At 51.4% G+C, this 13,937-nt stretch overlaps 1 protein-coding gene across 2 annotated transcripts in view; it reads left to right on the top strand.

Moving 5' to 3' along the window:
• Positions 1-13,937, top strand: part of MGAT5B (mannosyl (alpha-1,6-)-glycoprotein beta-1,6-N-acetyl-glucosaminyltransferase, isozyme B) — a 78,561-nt gene that overhangs the window by 50,157 nt on the left and 14,467 nt on the right. The window contains exons 9-12 of one of the 2 annotated variants that reach the window (XM_006869542.1): positions 3,513-3,644; positions 5,214-5,347; positions 9,745-9,875; positions 10,245-10,250. In XM_006869542.1, the coding sequence (XP_006869604.1) occupies positions 3,513-3,644; positions 5,214-5,347; positions 9,745-9,875; positions 10,245-10,250 (403 nt within the window). The remainder of the gene's footprint in view (positions 1-3,512; positions 3,645-5,213; positions 5,348-9,744; positions 9,876-10,244; positions 10,251-13,937) is intronic. The other variant, XM_006869543.1, reaches the window with a different exon arrangement.

Genomic DNA, 13,937 nt, shown 5'->3' with positions numbered 1-13,937 from the left:
GCTATGAGTCGGAACCGACTCCACGGCACATAACAACAAGTGCACAACGGAATGAGACGCTTCCTGGTCCTTTCCGGCCCCTGACTCCTCCCCCTAACTGGTTGTGGATTGGACAACGTTCTCCTTAGCTGATTGGCGGAAGTACATCTCCCACCCTTTTTTCCTAGTCTGTCTCAGTCTGGAAGTAACACTGAATCTTGTTCAGCGTTCTGACCACGCACACAGGCCTCCGCTGACAGGCCATTGGTGGCTTTCAAAGTGGTGCACTGGCGGAGAATTGAACCTAGCTCTGATAGCGTAGTGGTTACGAACCGCAAGGTCAGCAGTTCGAAACCACCAGCTGCTCCGCGAGAGAAAGATGAGGCTTTCTACTCCCGTAAAGATTTACAGCCTCGGAAACCCTGTTCAGGGTCGGTACCAACTAGACATCACTTAACAACAACTCCTGCGTGGGAGGCGGGAAGAATTCCACCACTAAGTCACTGTGCCCCAGGGTCTCTCCTCATGGCCCCTGCACTATTTGGTGCTACAGAGGATTTGTGGGCATAAGAAGAACTAAAAGCAAAAAAACTTGGGCTGCCCGGCTGCACCCCACCCAGCCTTTAGTCTTGTACCTCTGAGCTGCCCGGCTGCACCCCACCCAGCCTTTAGTCTTGTACCTCTGGGCTGCCCAGGCCTCGGGTTCTCACAATTTCCAGGATCCAAATGTGTAGCTGAGCTGAGAGCAGCTGGCAGCCTGGTGGCACAGTGGTGAAGCCCTTGGCTATGAATGGAAAGGTCAGTGGTTCGAATCCACCAGTTGCAGACGTGGCAGTCTTAGCAACACCATGGGGCACTTACTCTTCTTCTGTCTTATAGGATCGCTGTGAGCCGACACCCACTGGGTGGCAGTGGGTTTGGTTTTGGGGTCGTGGTTGGAGAAAACTCAACTGGCATTTTTTACATAAATAGAATCCTGTCTACAAAGAGGAGGATTGGAGCCTCTAGGGGGATGCGCTCCGTTCCCTCCCCCCATCAGCAGCTCCCCTGGCAGGGGCGGCTCTATTTTTAACCAAGAGTTTGCTTACTAGGGAGATGACAGTGGCAGCACAGGCTGCCTGGCTTCAGTGTGGGCTCCTGTGCCCCCAGCTCCCCTCTGGAGCCCTCAAATGCTCTCCTGTCTGCTTTTGGGCTCCTCTTCCTCTTCAGTCACACACTGTGCGGGAAACTGGGCAGGTGTTCCTTAGCTGTGGCCCTGGTCTCCCCAGGCCACCAGGGCATATGCTGGCCATGCATGGGGGAGGAAATTGGGCATGGGCATGTCACCCTGACACCTCAAGTCTTCCTCTGCTGGGTCCAGGGGGACTGGCACATTCTGAGCGAGAGAAGAGAGCTCCCGCCGCTGGTAGTATAATTTCACTTTCTCTATAACGTCAGCCTCGGAAACCTTGTACAGGGTTGCTATGAGTTGGAACCAACTCCACGGCACATACCAACAACAGCAACACCATATAATGTCACTGGTCACAACCAAGCCGGAGCTGCGCATCATCACCAAACCAAGTGCCACCAAGTTGTCTCCAACTCACGGAGACCCCGTGTGTGTCAGAGTAGCACTGTGTTCTACTTTCTACCACAGTGCCTAGGGGTTGGCTCAAAGATCCGACCTTCCAGTTAGCAGCCAAGTGCATCCACGGTACCATCCTTAGCCATGGGTGGAGGGAGGAGTGCTCAATGGATGTGTTTAAAGTACTTCTCACCCCTAAGTCTGCCTCCTACGCCCCCCCCCCCACACACACATGGAGACACATGTCTAGAGCCAGCCAGGAGGTGATTCCAACAGCTGAGCCTCCCTGGGTACCTTCGGCTGAAGTTTGTCAGAAGACGGGTTTTCCGACCAATATCACTGCCTAGCCAGCTACCTAGCATGGAATTACCAATAAAAGTGAACTTGTGAGGAAAGAGCAGCCCATGGTCCCCACAGCTGACTCTCTGCTCTCCCTAGAGCCAGAGCATCTTCTGCAGCATCTCAAATGGAAAACCTTCAGGCCAGGCTGCTTCCCATTAACTCCTTCTGGGCCAGTGTGTCTCTCCTCTCTCTCCTGCCTCAGTACCCTGCTGGGACTAATGGGCTGCTTTTGTCCAGACTGGGAAGCTAATTACCCTCTGGAACAGCCTGTTCCCTCAACCACTCACACTCTCCAAAATTGCTTTTCTTGCCAAACTTTAACCCTCAAAACCATTCTTCCTCAGGGGCCCATCTGGTCCCTTGTGCTGTCTGTTCACCTATTAACAACCCACTCTCAGTGGTCAGAGGCTGGCTTGGTTCTGCCTGAGAGGCCCGGTCAGGTGCAAGGGACTTGGGCACTGCCACACTGTTTGGAGGGGCCGCTCACTCTGCCTGGGGCCCTGGGAAGGCCCTTTGCAAGAGACTCTGTGTGAGTTAAGGCTTGGGAGGGCAGAAGAGTTTTGTTTATTTACTCAGTTCTGTAGGCTAGATGTTCGGGATTAGAGAGTCAGTTTTGTTGGCTTCCCTGGAGGCGCTGAGAGAGAGCCCCACCCCTACCTGTCTCCCAGCTGTTAACTCCTGGTGATCCTTGTTTTTTAGGTCCCTCTCTTCTGCCTCCATCATTGCATGGCTGATATCTCTGTGTCTTTTATAAGGGTACAACTCAGACTGGATCAGAACTCACCCTCTTTTAGCAAGATCTCATGTTAACTGGTGACATCTTCAGACTCTTTCCAAACAAGATTGTACACATGGGTGCCAGGGGCTAGGAGAAGGACATCATGTCTCTTAATGAGAAGGATGATACGGTGGCTGTAACAAGGGCTCAAACGTTGTGAGGAAGGCGCAGAGCTGTCGTTCTTTTGTACACAGCGTCGCTGTGAGTTGGCGCCAGCTCAGTGGTACCCAGCGACAATAACCTAACAGAGGTCAGGACATCAGTGCATTTGCTTTGAAAGACACAATTCAATTGCTTACAGCGGTGCCTGTAGCAGCTCCTAGGGCCACCTGTGGTTTCGATGTTCAGAACTGGATTTCTGTGTTTTCGAATTTAGAGGTCTACATTTTATCACCCCCTCCTCCTTTCTGTGGGAAAGGGACAAGGGAGTTTTCTTTTTGCCCTTTCATTTGCTTACTGAGTCCTCCGTTCCAGTAAATGGGCCATCTGAAAAGAGGCTTGGGTTCTGTAGGAAGGTGGGTGCTGTAAGTCTGGGAGAGGGACAGATGCCAGCCAGACCTAGAAGTGGAATCTTTGATGTGGTAAAAACATGAAATTGTTCATTACAGATTAGGAGTGTGCTTACCTTGTTGGGTAATCTGAGGCTGGCTGCGGCCGTGTCCTGTCCCTCTCCAGACTCCTTTATGCAGTGAGAAACCTGCACAACTGCATACAGCGGCCTTGGCACCCACCCCATGTTCATCCAGTGCTTTAGGAACCGGGTGGGTTCAAGGCCCCCCATGTGCTGAGTGGGATGGGAGGGTGTGCCCCTCCTGAGGCTCAGACTCTGAAAGGCTCATCTCTCAGTAATTTAGGGGTACCGCCAGGCCGGGGGAACTGCCCTCTCACTGTACCCCTGCCGTTCGACCTCATCTACACTGACTACCATGGCCTGACACAGATGAAGCAACACATGGGACTGTCCTTCAAGAAGTACCGGTGAGTGCCCGGCAGCTGCAGGCATGGTCTCCCCACTGCCCGGCGGTGGGTGTGGGGAGGGGGTGCGGGCAGGGTCACCCCATAACCTTGTGGTGGGTGTGGGGAGTGGGAGCAGGAAAGGGGTGCAGACACGGTCACCCCACAGCCCTGTGGTGGAGGAGGGGTACGGGCATGGCCACCCCAAAACCCAGCAGTGGGTGCAGGGGGAGGGAACACGGACATGACCCAGCAGTGGGTGCGTAATAGCACCAGTAGCTTCTGCTTTCTGCGTTTGCTCCTGCCCTGCCTCCGGCCTGCCAGCTGAACCTCGGGGTGTGGAATAGCTGTGCCTGGTGTCCTGCTTCTTCACCCCCATCCCCATCCCTTCACTTTGTCTCTGGGGCATGCCCTCCTTCAGACTAAAGGCTGACAATGAATAAGGCACAGGGAACACACTCTTGTCCCCTGCATGATAGGGAGGGGCCAGAGGTGACCCACATTTGGGGAGGTGGGGGAATGGCAGGGAGAGGGGGACAGGAGCAGAATGACCATCCAGGGCTGGGCCATGCGCTGTGGGGACCGTGGTGGGGAAAGGCTTGTCCCACCTGCTCCTTCCCTCCCCACTGGAGGCCAGCATCATGGTCCTTGCCTGCAGCCTGCAGGATGCAGGTTTCATTTAGCTCAGAGTGCCCGGCTATTTATTACATATGCGCCTGTCCCGTTGACTAACCCACATGATTTTATTAGGCAAAAAGTGACAGGTGGTGCTATTGCTTTTATTATTAATGCGTGTTCTCTGTGCGCCCAGCACTCCCCACCCTGCTCCACCCCACCCCTTTCAGGAAGAATAATGCCGACTTCAGCACTCCATAGTGATTCTGGGTCGGCAGCAAGGAGCCGGGAAGCTTCTATGGGGGCAACTGAGTCTCACTCTCAGGGGGTGGGAGTAGGGGGAGGTTTGGGGTTGTGGTCCATCGGGGGAACCCCTGAGCATCTATTGACCAAGCCCTTGGGCACAAGTCCTCTATCCCCACTGGCTCTGAATTGGAAGTCTCTGCCCCTAAGAGGTGGTGGGCAGCAGGGAAGAGGCGGCCTGTGCTGGGCTGGGAGGTCCCGCCCTGCTTGGAGGCTCTTCCTTCCCAGAGTGGACCCCTGGGAAGCTGCTTATCCCCACAGGCCTGCCCTTCTGCACCCAGACCCTGGTAGGTGTGCACTGCAGCGGGGGGTCAGGCCCCGATGGACGCTGCTCCTCACCCAGAAAAGCAGAAGTCACACACTGAGTGTGGGGCAGGGACCTCGCTCCAAGGCATGCCCCCCTTCCTATGGGTGGAGGTAACAGCTTACAGTTTCAGAGCATGAAACTTGGGTTCTGTACCAGGCATTCCCTATGACCCTGAGACTGGGGCTCCGGTTGTCCCCACATAATAGATGGGAAGCTGACTCAGAGAGGTTAAGACATCTGCCTGCGGTCACACAGCCTTGCTAAATCCAAGCCCAAACTTGACCATACACTACTCTAACCAGTCACTGCTGGGGACCCCAGCCTTGTACATGCATCTGACTCAGGCTCTGGGTCCCTGGGGGGTGCAGATGCCGAATCCGGGTCATTGATACCTTTGGAACAGAACCTGCATATAACCATGAGGAGTATGCCACGCTGCATGGTTACCGGACCAACTGGGGCTATTGGAACCTCAACCCCAAGCAGTTCATGACCATGTTCCGTGAGTGTCCTGAGGGAGGCCCCTCTGTCCTTCCTGGGGGGAGAGGGAGTGGGACATATCCTGCTAGTATACCCCCTCCCCCCCCCCGCTTCCCCTGCTCCCCTGCCTCCCCAGGACGACTTCTTTCCCTCTCAGCAAACATATGAACAAGACAGGAAGCTGCTTGTGGTGTTTGGAGGGGTGGGCAGGAAGCTATGGGACTCTTGGGGCAGGTGGCACTTCTCACCTGGCTTGGGAGCAGCAGGTCGTCCTAAGCAAGGTGAGCAGGATGTGACCTTCCCCTCCAGGAGCACATGTCCAGAGAGAACAGCTAAGCACACCATTCCAGGACAAAGTAGACACAGATGCCTTCCAGAGAGAATTCCAGAGCCTGGCAAAGGGCTTGTCTCAATGGAGGGAACAGATGGCAAAGATGCCTGTAGAAAGAATAGGAATGTTCTGGAAACAGAGGAGCCCAGTTTGGCTCCATTGAGGGCATAATGGGCAGTAAAGTGAACCAGAGAACTGGGGCTCACGGTGGGAACCCTCAGCTGATGGGTTTAAGGAACAAATGCGATTACAACTGAGTGTCCGCTATTTATAATGCCATTCACAAGCACACACACACTGACCTACCTCTTAATGAAGACTGCAGAGAGTGCTTGAACCTTTGCTGCATGGCTCTCTCCCACGCTGGGTCTGCCTTTGGGGTCTCCCACGCGGGAGCCATGTGTCTCCTTACTAAGTGGCTCTTTCTCTTGTCTCCTTCCCCCCTTGTCGGATGGCCATCAACTGTGGCTCTTAATGGTTGTCAGGGGATCTGCTTCCCAGAGCATCTCACACGTCTCATTTGTGGTGCTTTGACAGCTCTGGGCCAGAAAGCCAGATGAGCACCTTTGTTAAGCTTGTATCTAAATTAGGAGCAAACCCCATTTTGTGTCGGTCCGAGGGACTCATTTATACATCAAGTATGTGATCTCTGTTGACCTTGTCAAATGTGGACATCTCTTTTGAGGTGCATGGGAGTTCTTTCCTCTTTCTCCCCAGGTTTGAGGCTGTGTTGGGGGCTGAGATTTCTGAGTAGACGAAGTAGGATCCCAGAAGGCTGGGAAGGTTCCTCAGAGCCCATGTGATCTGGATGAGGAAACTGAGGCTCACAGAATTGGAGCCACTCATCTGAGGTTGCAAGGAGCTCTGGTAGCGTAATGGTTACGAATCGGGCTGCGAAGCTCAAGGTCAGCAGTTTGAAACTACCAGCTGTTCTGCGGAAGAAAGATGAGGCTTTTTGTTCCTGTAAAGATTTACAGCCTCGGAAACCCTGTACAGGGTTGCTATGAGTTGGAACCGACTCCACGGCACATCACAACCACAATCAGGTTGCTGTCTCAATGGGGATCATTCCAAGGTTGCACAAGGTTCCAGCGATAGAAAAATGACTGTCCCCCCAGCAGAAGAGCAACTAGAGATTCCTGGGGTGCTGCTCCAGGCTGTGGAAACTACTAGGGCAGAACCAGAAAGGGAAGGCTCTGGGTAATTAGCTCACATATAAGAGAAGCAACGAGCTATGAGGCTGCAAAGGGGAACCTGGGAAATCTATAGGACAGAAGTGGGGTATCTTCAGTGAAAAGTCCTGAGTTTACATTTGATACTGGAATTTGAGATCCATTGTAGCTGCCCACGTCATGGAGAAGAAGTGTTTTGAAGAATATGGTCCTGACCATCTGCAGCTGACCAAAGGGTCAGTGAAGAGGAGGCAGAAGCAGGTGGGATAAGAGACTCCTGCCATAACCTATTCTGAGAAAATGAGCACTTGTCTTGGACCTCCAACTGCATGTGGAGGTCAAGCTAGGCAGACTTCTACCCACCCTCCAAAGCCCAGGTCGAATATTTCCTCTTTGAACATCACGTCCCTGATGCCTTTATCGCCTAGCTCAGGCCGACTGTTTCACTCCTTCACCTCTATTTCTATGACCCTTAAACTGAATTCTGTAAAAGTACATACTGAAATGAGCAAGGGGGCTTCAAAAAAGTTTGTGGAAAAATTCTATTATTTTTTCATTCCATTTGCCCACTAATTTTTAAAGCCCCCTCGTATGAGAGTTTTTGGCTTATGGAATTCCCTGAAAGGTTGGAGTTTCGAGTTCACCTCCTTGTAACACATTAGGTATTGAAAACCTCAAGGTGCACAGTCCTACTGTGACACACATGGGGGGGCCGTGAGTGGAAAGGCACTCACTCCATGGTACTTGGCTGTTTTTGTTTACTAGACAATGGAGCACCCAAGAAAGGATCTCGCTGGTTTGACTTATATCCTTGGAGCCCATCAGGGTGGTCAGAAATGTTCATTGGTAGAGGACAGAAGAGAAAGGAGGAGGCGTGTCCTTTTTAACAATACATGGAGACCAGGAAGGAGTCTGTGAGCAGGTCTCTTCCAGACAAGCGCAGTTGATTTCCCTACTGAGCTGACCTGGAGGCTGCCTCAGCCTCTCCCAGTCTCACCCTTTGCCCTGCCCTCAGGAGCTCTCTGCTAATGATTCCTGTTATTTTAATTGGCTACAATATTTCCCTGCCCTGCTCCCACTTATTTAGCTAATTGTGTTCTAACTCTGCCCCTTCTGGTGGAGTTGGTGAATGAGCACAATCCAATGATGGATTCATTAGCTGCAGAGAAAAGGGGAAAGTAGCATGGGGGTGGGGGGTAGAGAAAAGGGGGGCATTTTCAGTTGAAGCCAGAGGAGAGGGAGGGAGGAAGGCAGGGCCTGGGCTGGATAGGCAGATAGGTGGGAGGGGTAGGGCTGTGCTCCCAGGTCTAGGCAGAGCCACCCAGAGTCTGGGTAAGCCCACCTCACCCTGACCACCTGCAGAAAGAACTCTAGAACCCAGGCCCTCTCCTTACTCTCCTGAAGCTCAAGAGGAGCAAGGACCCATTCCTACAGCATCTGATTTTCAGACCCAAGAGCCAGAGACAGGAAGCGTCATCTCAAGGTGTTAATTACAACTTCATTGGATGAGGCTAGAAACCTGACACATGCTTGATGAAAAGATGTATCTCCATTTCAGAAATGTTAAAATGTGAAGAAAAATGTGCATCTGGAATGAAGAATTAGGGTATTTGAAATCAGGGCTGCTCTGGACCACCAAGGACCCCTTACCATGGGTCACATCTTCCAGTCCCATTGGAGTTAATATTCAAGATCTAAGGACAAGGAAGGAAGGGTGACAAATACCTGGCACCTGTGCCTACCTCTCTGTCCCTGCTCGAGGCAGACAGAGCTAGTCGATCATAACACTCTGGACCACAAGTTAACTCTTACTGCCTACCTCCTGTGTGTTGGGGTCTGGAGTGGTGGGCAGGGCAGGGAGTAAAACAGGGTGATCTCTACTGTAAAGGAGACCTAACCAGAGCAGATGGGGCCAAAAGGGACCAGAGAGAAGGCTCCTCAGAGGAGGTGACATGTGAATGGGGCTTTGAAGACTGAATAGGAGACTGTCCTGTAATGGCATTCCAGGTAGAGGGAACAGCAGATGCAAGAGCTTGGAGGTACGAAAGTGAAAATGTTCCATCCAGAGATTCATTCAGTCAGCGGGCGAGGCTCTATTCAAGTGCTAGGAACACAAGGGGGGACAAGACAGAGCTCCTGCCCTGAAGGAGGGTATATTCTGACAATACAGATGAAGAAATGAGTATCTAACACAGTAGGTTAGGACTGTGTTGAAAACAGAATCAACTTAAGGAGACAGAGCGTGATGGAGGTCAGGAAAAGCCTGTCTGAGGGGCCATTTGGGTAGAGATCTGCATGGAGAAAGGGAGTAAGCCCTAGGAGAGCAGGGGAGGGAGACTGGAGGGAGGTGGGGGAGGCTGGGTTCTGGGTGCTGGTCCTGCTGGGCCTTGTAGATAGATGGTTGAAGGGACTTTGGCGTCTTGGGGGCACCTGGTCTGAATTCAGTTTGAAAGGACAGCTCAGAATAAGACTCTTCCTAGACAAGATCAGAGACGGGGGAGCGGCTGCCGCCGCAGTCTAATGACAATGGCTAGGATCAGGAGCAGTGGTAGAGGTGATGTGAGGAAGCCACCGGGGACAGTGGCCTGGCTGACGATGGGTGCAGAGTGATCAAGCCACAGCTCTAACCCTGAGCCACCAAGCAGCCTTAATGAGATCAGAATCCAGGTGACCCCTTGACCCTTGGCTGTGCCTGTCCTGTTTCCTCATCGGACAACCAATGGGGGAATAAGATGCCCTCTGAGGTTTCCTTCCTCCCCGAGGCTGTGGGGAATGGAGATGCTGGAAGTCAAGGTACTTGGGGCATTTTTACATCCCCCCCAGGTCCCCTCCTCCATCCCTGCTTCCTTTGGGAGCCCCCTGTGGGGTGGTCCAGGGAGATGGGTGACCGCTGCCTATTCCCTTCTTGGGCCTCAGCTCACACTCCCGACAACTCCTTCATGGGCTTCGTGTCTGAGGAACTCAACGAGACCGAAAAGCAGCTTATCAAGAGAAACAAGGCCAGCAACATGGCCGTGGTGTACGGGAAGGAGCCCAGCATCTGGAAGGTGAGGCTGCCACCATCACTGCCCAGCTCAGGGCACTTGGGCCCCAGCACTAAACGGATCCTACTCACAGTTCAGAAAAAGTCTTTAACTACCATGGAAAGACAGCCTGGGGTTACGTCAATGGTTACTCTATCAAGGACAATGACCAAGCCCTCCACCTCCAAGGGACCCAGCCAGGGGGATTAGCTGGGCTACTGGGTATGGTTACTGAGAGACATTGGGGAAGGTAAAGAGCTGTCGGGGTTAGAGCCCCATCTTCAGAGTGGGGGCTCCCCAGACAAGAGTTGCCTACATGGGGTGCTGCCTGCTCAGTAGGTCACTAACATGTTCTCTCCTCTCTCCTCTGCACATCCCTTGGTGACGAGACAGCTCCAGGTATGGTGACAGTGTGCACGGGTCTCCCATTGAGGGTCTGTGATGGGGATGCTCCCCTGAGTGAGGCTTTGGGGGTGGGGAAGAGGCCCAAGCGGGGTGGTTGCAGGGCAGCTCCTAGGGGTGAGAGGGCTGGGGGTGGATGGGTGAGGCAGATGAGGCCCAGGGTATGATAATGATGCTTATAGTGGGAAGCAGATCAAGTGCCTGGTGGCACGTGCTTTAGCAGTCAGCTGCTAACTGAAAGGTTACTGGTTCAAACCACCAGCGGCTCCCCAGGAAAGATGTGGCAGTCTGCTTCCATGAAGATTGTTGTTAAGTGCCGTCGAGTCGGTTCCGACCCATAGTGACCTTGCATAGGGTTTCCAAGGAGCAACTGGTGAGCTTGAACCACGTGGTTCAAACGACTTTGCAGTCTAGCGCATTAGTTCACAGCGCCACACCAGGACTACACCCTTAGAAATCCTATGTTGTTGTTGTTAAGTGCCGTCGAGTCAGTTCCGACCCATAGCGACCCTGTATAGGGTTTCCAAGGAGCAGCTGGTGAGCTTGAACCAATGACCTTGCAGTTCAAACAGCTTTGCGGTCTGGCGCGTTAACCCACAGCGCCACCCCAGGACTCCTATTTTGTCCTATAGGGTGGTTATGAGTCAAAACCGACTCAGTGAACATGGATTTAATGCTGTATGTGGTCCCTGGGTTTTGCAAACAACTAATGCACTCACCTGCTAACCAGAGTTGGAGGTTTGGGTCACCTCAGAGGAAAGGTCTGGCACTTTACTACCAAAAGCCTGGCCATTGAAAACCGTATGGTGTCGTGCCCAGTTCTACTCTGACACACACGTGGGTGTCCGATTCCACTTGGAAGCAACTATGCTTGTTGTTAAGTGCCGTCGAGTTGGTTCTGACCCTGTACAGGGTTTCCAAGGCTGTAAATCTTTACGGGAGCAGAAAGCCTCATCTTTCTCCTATGGAGCGGCTAGTAGTTTCGAACTGCTGACCTTAAGGTTCACAGCCTGATTCGTAACCGCTCTGCTACCAGAGATCCTATATATATATGTAAATATTTGTTGAGGCACCTATTCAATATTGTTGTTGTTGAGTGCCATTGAGTTGGTTCCGACCCATAGCAACCCTGTATAGAATTTCCAAGGAGGGCCTGCTGAGCTTGAACCATTGACCTTGCAGTTCAAACCGACTTTGTAGTCCAGTGTAACCCACAGCGCCACGCCAGGACGCCATTCCATATTATCATCCCGATTTTAGCATTTTCAATGTTGAGACCAAGGAGCAGAAGTTTAAAGTAACGTGTTCAAGTCCCATAGCTAATAAGTTGCAGAACTGGGATCCCAGCCTCCATCTATCTACCTCCAAAGAGAGGGTGCTCACCCCAACTCCATGGAGCCTTCCCAGACTTTTCAATCCTTGAAGAGTGGCAAAGAAACACGCTAGAGGCAGGAATAAAGGCCCAAGATCTCTGCTGAGGGTCAGTGTCTACCGTGGGGTGGAGGGAGAGGAACTGATAGGTTATTGTCCATTGATGATAAGATGGTTGCCAAGGAAACTCAACAGAGCCTTGTGCACGAGGCTCAGGGAAAGGAGACAAAGTTGGAGGTAATAGAACAGACTAAGTCTCTTTTTACCAGAAACACTGTTAAGAAACTGCCCCAAGAGGATGTGAGGTTATGAAGTCTGAAGAGGGAAGGGTTTTATCTCTGGCTCAGGAATTTCTGTGATAGCCCAGAGCAGTGCTGTTCAACAAGGGACCTCAAAGAATCGGTTTCCAAAAACAGAAGACTTTGTTCTGGGATTTGTGACTGCAGGAAGTCAGAGGTGGTTGGATGGAGAGAGAAATGAAGGCGGCATCATGGGACAAATTCAGAGGACCAGGTGACAGAAAAATGGAGGAGAGGTCACTGCATCTTTGTGACAGTTAAAATCCAGAGTGAGATGTTGGAGATTTTTGTACCAGTGAGGCCTGTCTTACTCTAGAGTCTCCAGAAATCAGAGCGTAAAGCAAACGTCTGTTGTTAGTTGTTGGCGAGTGGATTCCGTCTCATGGCGCCCCCACGTGTGTCGGAGTAGAACTGTGCTCAATGGCTGATTTTTCAGAAGCAGATCACCAGCCCCTTCTTCCATGGTGCTTCTGGGTGCACTCGACCCTCCCATCTTTCTGGTTATTAGTTGAGCTTGTTAACTGTTTACACCAGCCAGGGATCCCAAGGTACCTGCTGCTGCTGTATGTCTTGGAGTCGGTTCCGACTGTATTGGGTTTCCAAGGCTGTAACTCTTTACAAAACCGGAAAGCCTCATCTCTCTCCAGCAGAGTGTAAGGCATTTAAAGGTGGGGGGAAGTCAGGGAAAACCAAAGGAAAAGCAACAATGTTTTTGTTGTTACTTTCCGTTAAGTGGATCCTCTAGCACTCTTTAGTATTGTAAGGTACAATGTTTGTCCTTTTGTGTGTGATTTATTTCACTTAGCAGAATACCCTCTAGGTTTATCCATGTGGTGGTCGGCACCACAACTAAACCCTCTTTGTGGCTGAGAAACAGTCCATTGTGTGGATGTGCCACATCTTGTTTACCCACCCTCAGCTCAGTACATTTCAGTTGTTTCCACCTTTGGTCTGCTGGGAACGCCAGAACATGTGTCCATTCATGTTGCTGATTTTGTCTTTTGGGTATATGTCTAAGAGTGAACTGCTGGGTCACATGGCTGCTGACCAAAAGGTTGGCAGTTCAAACCCACCTAGCAGCTCCAAGGGAGAAAGGGTTTGATGATCTGCTTTCATAAATATTATAGTCTAGAAAATCCTTTAGGGCAGTTCTCCCCTACCACGTGGAATCCCCATGAGTAGAAATCGATGCTATCATCCCTCCTAACAACAGCAACAACATAATGGTTCTGTGTTCAACTTTTTGAGGAACTACCAAAGCGTTTTCCCTATAATGGTTCTACTAATTTGTGTGGGGGTGTTTCAAAGAAAATACATTATATGCCTAAAGTGCACAGTGAAATCTGAGGAAAATACATGTTGTTAGATGCCGTTGAGTCGGTGACCAGGCACAACAGAAGGAAACACAGCCCGATCCTGCGCCATCCTTACAATTCGCTCTGAGTCATTGTGTTGGTCCATCTCTTTGGGGGCCTTCCTCTTCTCTGACCCTTCACTTTTCTAAGTACAATGTCCTTCTCCAGGGACTAGTCCCTCCTAGCATCATGTCCAAAGTACAAGAGACGAAGTCTCACGTCCTGGTTTCTAAGGAGTATTCTGCTGTGCTTCTTCCAAGACAGATTTGTTTGTCCCTCGGGCAATCCATGATAGTGTTGCCAACACCATGATTCAAGTCTTCCTTATTCATTATACAAAGTATGTAAGAAACCATCCATAGGAGTTGCCCCCTAGTAATATGACTGAACAGTTTGACAACATTTGACTTCACAGTTTCTACCCTTCTGTTTGATTTCACTTTTTTATAGTTGTCTTGAGTTCTCAAGTACAGCCCTCACAGAAATACTGCAAGTATCTAGCAAACAGAAATGTTTAGGGACAAGTCTGAATTCAAAGCACCGACTCAGGAGAAAAGTCCTGGTCTCCTCTCAGCATCTGTGGACCCAGCATGCCTTGGAGAGAGCCCCATGTGTCACGGCATCAATCTTCCCCTGGTCTCCTCTCAGCATCTGCAGGC

The sequence above is a fragment of the Chrysochloris asiatica genome, unplaced genomic scaffold, assembly GCF_000296735.1.
Source record: "Chrysochloris asiatica unplaced genomic scaffold, ChrAsi1.0 scaffold00132, whole genome shotgun sequence".
Classification (NCBI taxonomy): domain Eukaryota; kingdom Metazoa; phylum Chordata; class Mammalia; order Afrosoricida; family Chrysochloridae; genus Chrysochloris; species Chrysochloris asiatica.
Note: the sequence above shows the minus strand (reverse complement) of the source record. Positions and strands in the feature narration are given on the sequence as shown.